General features: G+C 44.8%; 1 protein-coding gene across 1 annotated transcript; it reads right to left on the bottom strand.

The window, feature by feature from the left end:
- Positions 1–1,871: 1,871 nt before the first annotated feature.
- On the bottom strand, positions 1,872–4,683 carry LOC149559257 (uncharacterized). Its single transcript, XM_089831323.1, has 9 exons — positions 4,449–4,683; positions 4,020–4,226; positions 3,843–3,940; positions 3,489–3,695; positions 3,202–3,323; positions 2,904–3,090; positions 2,778–2,822; positions 2,216–2,452; positions 1,872–2,102 (listed from the first exon to the last, which is right to left on the bottom strand). Exons 1-9 carry the CDS (start codon positions 4,681–4,683, stop codon positions 1,872–1,874), a joined length of 1,569 nt encoding a protein of 522 aa, XP_089687449.1.
- Between the last annotated feature and the right edge of the window lie 1,532 nt (positions 4,684–6,215).

Genomic DNA, 6,215 nt, shown 5'->3' with positions numbered 1-6,215 from the left:
GGGTAAAAAATGTGAGCCCACTACCCGCTATCTCATCATCAACTTCAGTCGATATGCTCTCCTCTTCTTCCACGAACTCAGCCCCATCACTCATCGAAGTGCCCTCCCATTCGCTATTTGTCTCCCTGGAAGGGGCCAATTCGCGGAGTACTTTCTTGTGACCTGCTGCTGACTATCCAATATCTAAGTGTCATCAGTAGAATATGGGAGGCTCCCTGTCTGCCAACTTGCCTCTTGGAGGAGCCTTAAGGCCATCCATTGGAATCTAGCTAGCTGTAGCCTCTAGAAATAACCCGATGGCATGGTGCGACATAAAAAATGTTTGGTGCTGAAGCGTCATGAATTCCTCCATCCTGTCGGCAAGTATTGAGGCCCAATCATATACCACTTCCTGCATGATACCATTCATGAACACAATCTGCGGCAATGCGATATCTGAGGCCCAGGTGGCACCTGTCAATCTGCTCTTGATGACGTCCATGATACAATGCCAATGACCCTCTCGAATAAAGTCTCTACGAAGCCCTCTGTACTTTGTCCCCTGAACCGTTGTCTCCCTTTCCATGGGTGTAAGGTCCCTGCACACTAGAGCTATCCAATGCTCCTTCCGTTCCCATGACAGTTTATGATTCCTGATTTCCACTTTCCTCCCATTGGGGCCAAGGATGTCGAAAACCCTAGTGAAATCCCTCAATTTAAAAGATACTGTCATCTGATGCTGCTTGTACAGGAATGTACTCATTCTACTTGGAGCGCTATATTTCTTTATCATGGTGCGCAAAACTGATTCAAACAATTGGATAGAAAAGAGGGGAAGCTGAATAGCCCAATGTACTTGTGCCCACATCAAAATCTGCTTAATTTGGTCTGCCTCCAAGGTCTCCTGCAACCACTTTCGGCATTCGCTTCCACTAAGACTCTCAAACTGGACGGTGAGATAAGTGAGTTCCTCCTTGGTCTTCTATTTCTTGCTACTGGAATCGGAAGGGCCTGCAACTCGAATTCTCGATGCCAAAATTCTTGAATTCTTCTCCATGCTAGCTGCCAACTGAGTCTTCCACGGCTTCCACTTACCCGCTGACTCCATGCAAAAATGGTTTATTTGTCCTTATATTTGCTGCCCTCGACCGCTACAAAAATGTCACTCTAGATGTGTTCAAGTCACCTTTCCCACGGACCATTATGGTAGTGGAGGAAGGGACAAAGTTTGAATTCTGAGAAAAATTGCTTGTTCTGCTTGTATATCTGCGACCTTTCTTTATTTTACGCCTCCATTGAACTTCTAAAAGAAATATATCTCACTTGTTGTTTGCTAGCATAACCTTTGATATGTGCAAAATTGTATTTAAAGTATCCAGCAAGGAATCCCGTCTGGAGGAGAATGTGGACTTGACAATTTTATTGCTGTTGTGAAGAGTGCAAAATCTCCCTGCGTTGTCACAAATCCGTCCGCACGAGAACCAACCAATCCTTACCCAACCGCAATGGCACTGTTATCTACTGAGCATACTCTGAAAAAAAAATGGCACCCATAGCAGCAAAGAAGCCTGGTGAGAAGCCCATGGTGGATATTTTCAGCGCAACATGTTGGAGGCATTATAAGTTTGGAAGGACCGAATTTAAGCCCGTGGGGGCTTCTTGTTTTTGCCGGAGGTTTGAGCGTCTTAAGCCCGCGGACAGACTATCCGTGAGACCTTCTGCTAACTCTCGCGAGGTCTTCTGCCCGCGAGACTTTCATTGCCCACGGACAACAGTTGCCCGCAGGACTTTCACTGCCCACGGACAGTAGTTGCTCGCAGGACTTTTCAGCCCGCGGGCCTTTCTATCCGTAGCCTTTTTTTTAAAATTTTTTTTTTGACCATTCGAATACATCAAATAACAGCGATACCTTCGGATGACGTTGCCGCTAGAGAGTGTTGTACTAACGACAATGGAGGATTCAATGACGACGAGAACTGCCTTGCATGATATGGTTTCAACTTGGATCCGTTAATTGACTGAGCTATCTCCTGTCCATCTAAGGTTGCCAGTTTGATTCCCCCAATGTCGCCAATTTTTCGGATTTGATATGGTCCACCCCATTGCACTTTGAATTTGTCCGGCTTGATTTCATTACGGCCTCATACTTCAGTACTAACTATCCCCGCTGGAATCTACTACATTTCAGATGTTTATCATGCTAGAGTTTGTGTCTGTTCTGTGCCACTTCCGTTACCCACTGTGCCAACAACCGTTTCTCCTCCAATTTATTCAAATTATTCAATTGCTCTTGTAAGCTGCCGTCATCATCCAATTTGTTTTCCAACGCTATTTGGAGACTCAAAATCATGAATTCTGCTGGGACCACTGCTTCCTGTCCAAACATTAACTGGAATGGTGTGTGCCTTGTCATCACCATGTATGTCGTGCGATACGCCCAGAGGGCAGCGAGTAAGTTCTCCTCAATCGACACCTTCCACCGCGCAAGATTTATAGATTATGGATACCACAATTTTATTGGTGGCCTTTGCCTACCCGTTTGCTCTTGGATAGTATGGACTCAACAGTGAATGATAAATCTTGAACTGAGTGGTGAGCAGTCAAATAACATGATTAACAAAATGACCTCCCCTATCACTTGTTAATTGTAACAGAATTCCATACCTTATGATGATCTATTCATAAATAAATTTTGCGGTACTGATGGTCGAGTTATCTGGTAATGCTCGGGCCTCCACCCACTTGGTCAGGTACTCCATTGCAACAATGATGTATCGGCACCGTCGAGTCTTGCTCACCCTCAGTGGTCCAATGAAATCTAGTCGCCATCTCTCAAAAATTTCCTGCACATGAGAAGGTTAAAGTGGCATGAAATCTCTCTTCAGTGGCTTCCCGATCCGTTGGCAAGTGTCACATCCGACGACCCATTCCCGTGCATCATTGTACACCGTCGCCCACCAGAGTCCTACGAGTAATATCTTTCGTGCGGTGGTGTCGAGTCCCATGTGTCCTCCCGCGGGACCCTCATGTGCTTTTTTTAACACCTGTGGTATCTCTTCTTCCAGTACACACCGTCGAAGAATATGATCTGACCCCATTTTGTAGAGCAACCTATTGATCAATTGAAATGTACGACTCCTGATTATCAACTTGCGCCTATCATTCGGTGATATCCCCGTGGAAAACTGTCCTGTTGAGAGGTACTCACCAATACTCCTGTACCATTTCGGCAGTACCCCAATCTGAAATAGCTGTGCATCAGGGAAGTCATCATTCACACCCTCCGCTGGTTCCCCTGTTCTGATCCGCGACAGGTGGTCGGCAGTGACATGTTTCTTTCCCGGCTGAACAATGATTTTGAAAGTGAATTCCTACAATAGTAGTAGCCATCTGTTGATCCTCCCTTGGATGACGGGTTTATTAATCATGTACAACAGGGCCTGGTGATCAACATAAAACACAAACGGTGTAGCAAGCAAATAATGACAGAATTTTTGCACAACATAAACCATTCCCAATGCTTCCCTTTTAGTTGTGTTGTAGTTCTGCTCGGCCTTTGAGAGCAACCGACTGGCAAAGTATATTGGATGATCCAATCCGTGATTACCATTCTGTGCAAGGGTCGCGCCGATCGCATAGTTGGAGGCATCCACATGAACATGAAATTCTTCATTCCAGTTCGGATATGCCAGGATGGGTGCCGTAGCCAGTCGTACCTTCAACCCTTCAAATGCCTCATCTTATTCTTTCTCCCATCTAAATGATTCTTCCTTGCAGGTTAACTTATCTAACGGTTGGGACACCTTGGCAAAATTTTTAATAAATCTTCAATAATAACCTATATGCCCGAGAAAAGATTTTACCTCCCTCACATTAGTAGATGGATGCATTTCAAGAATGACTCTCACCTTGTCGGGATCCGTCTTTAATCCTTCCTTACAGACAAATGTGTCCGAGCAGTCTGCCGTGTGGAACCATGAATCTGCACTTCTTAGGATTCAATGCTAGCCGAGCCCTACGACATCTCTCCATACACTCACCAATTGCTGCCAGGTGTCCGTCCTCCATGCTAAATACTGACCAATCATCCAAGAAAGCTTTGAAATTTTCCATAGACATCTTGTCATAGATATGCAGTATAATCTGCTGGAATGTGGCTGGTGCATTACACAACCCAAAAGGCATCCGGTTGTACGCGTAGACCCCATCTTCGACAAAAAACGTTATCTTCAACTTATCCTCCTCCGCTATAGAAGTCTGATTATATCCAGAGAAGCCGTCCATAAAAGAGTAGATTTCATGTCCTGCAACCTCCTCTAGAATGCTATCTATGAAAGGAATCGAAAAAGGATATTTGATCGTCACTGCATTCAGGCATCTAAAATCGACGCATATCCAGATCTGAATAGTATCCTTCTTCAATGAAATGACTATCGGTGACACAGAAATTCTTCTCCTTCTGGCAGAACAAGCACTCTTCTTTATGTCTCTATTTCCCCGCGGAAGTCTGACTGGAGGAGGGAATGGAGTCTGAGGCTTGTGTTTAGCTTCATGCGTTCCGATGCCTCCGATGCTTTGTTCAGATGTTTTTAGTGCCTCCTCATCCCAACCAATCCGCCTCAAAATCCTGTGCAATCCTTTTGTTCGGACTCCTGCGGTTCTTTCTCTTGGTAGCGAATGGCAGTATGGAACAGAGGACCACATCTAGCTCCAATGGAATGACAATGTGTTTGAGACGGGGAATAAAGAAGTATATGCCCGCAAACCTTTCTTTTACCGACAGAGATTGTTCTGAGTTTGGAAGAAATGATTACAAGCTCGCGGGGCTCTCTTCGGCAAGAAAGTGTTAAAAAAATTTACGCCCGCGAACATCTGCCCGCAGGGCTTTTAACAGCCCGCGGACAGACTGTCCGCGGGGACCTCCGCTTTTGTGCCCGTGGACAGGCTGTGGTCCGTGGGACTTTCTCTACCTGCGGACAGGCAGTGGTCCGCGGGACTTTCGCTGCCTGCGGACAAGTAGTTGCCCGCGGGCCTTTCTGTCCGTGAGACCCACTTTTTTTTTTTTTCAATTTTTTTTTTGTTCAATTTTTTTTTCTTTTTTTTTTTTTCAATTTTTTAAAAAGAAATCAAATAACTGAGGTACCTCCATTTTGCCTCCAGGCGTTGCCATTTTGCAACGACAACGGAGTCAGCTAGCCATCTTGTGATAGCGACAGAGTCTTCGTGGCACCATATATTTTGAATTTGGATCTGTTGACTGCCGGATGTATTTTCTGCCCGTCCAAAGTTGATAATTTGATCGCTCCATTGTCGTCGACCTTCTGAATCTGATATGGTCGAACCCATCTGCCCTTAAACTTTTTTACTTTGATTTCATTTTAACCGTTGTACACGTTACGTTTGTTCTGTGCCACCATCGTCGCCCACTGTGCCTGCGGTCGTCGCGCAACTGGATTATTTCCTTGCTGTTGGTGCCCTTCCACCAATTTTATGTTGCGGTGTAACCTTTTCTTTCCGCGCGGTCTATTCACCATGTACCAGACAGTGGGATCTTTCATTTTTGTGTGTTCAAACTATATGTTCTTCCCCTTAGCTTTAGCCATGGCAGCTTTTCCTTCTTCTGCTTCCCTGCATTCCTCCAGACATTCATTTTTGTCCTTTTTCTCATCTTCATCGACTCTTAGCATATTGCAACTCGAAAATAGTTCGTAATTTTCTATTTGCCAATGGTAAAGGCCATTCACCGAGTCTAGGTCGTCGTCATTCGATCCTCCATCAAGTTTTAATACTCCTTCTTCATCCGGTTCCATTTTCCTCTTTCCTTCGTCATCACTCTTGCCTTCACTGTCAGAATCTGACAATGTTGCCTCCTTGCCAACCATTTGTGTGTACAGGTCAATTATGAATCTTTTGCCTTCGTGCTCCATTGATAAGGTATTGCATTTCCAATCATGTTTTACTTTTGCTTGCACCAACCAATCCCATCCTAGAATAGAATCATAGCCTTTTTTTTTAATGGAATGACCACAAAATTCAATAAAAATAGTTGCGTACCAATTGTTACTGATTGCGCTTTTAGAATTCCCAACGGTTTGATTCCATGTTGGTCTGCCGTGAGCAATTGAAATGCAGGTGGCCACAGTGTCAGCTTTCCCAACTTCTTCCAAGTATCCTCCGGCAACACATTCACGTCGGACCCTTTGTCAATAATTGTCTCTGTCAAAACATTTCCCAAA

This window comes from Cupressus sempervirens, chromosome 5, assembly GCF_028749045.1.
Source record: "Cupressus sempervirens isolate cs-2001-9-10 chromosome 5, ASM2874904v1, whole genome shotgun sequence".
NCBI lineage: Eukaryota > Viridiplantae > Streptophyta > Pinopsida > Cupressales > Cupressaceae > Cupressus > Cupressus sempervirens.
The sequence above is the reverse complement of the archived record's forward strand: the minus strand, read 5'-3'. Positions and strand labels throughout refer to the sequence as shown.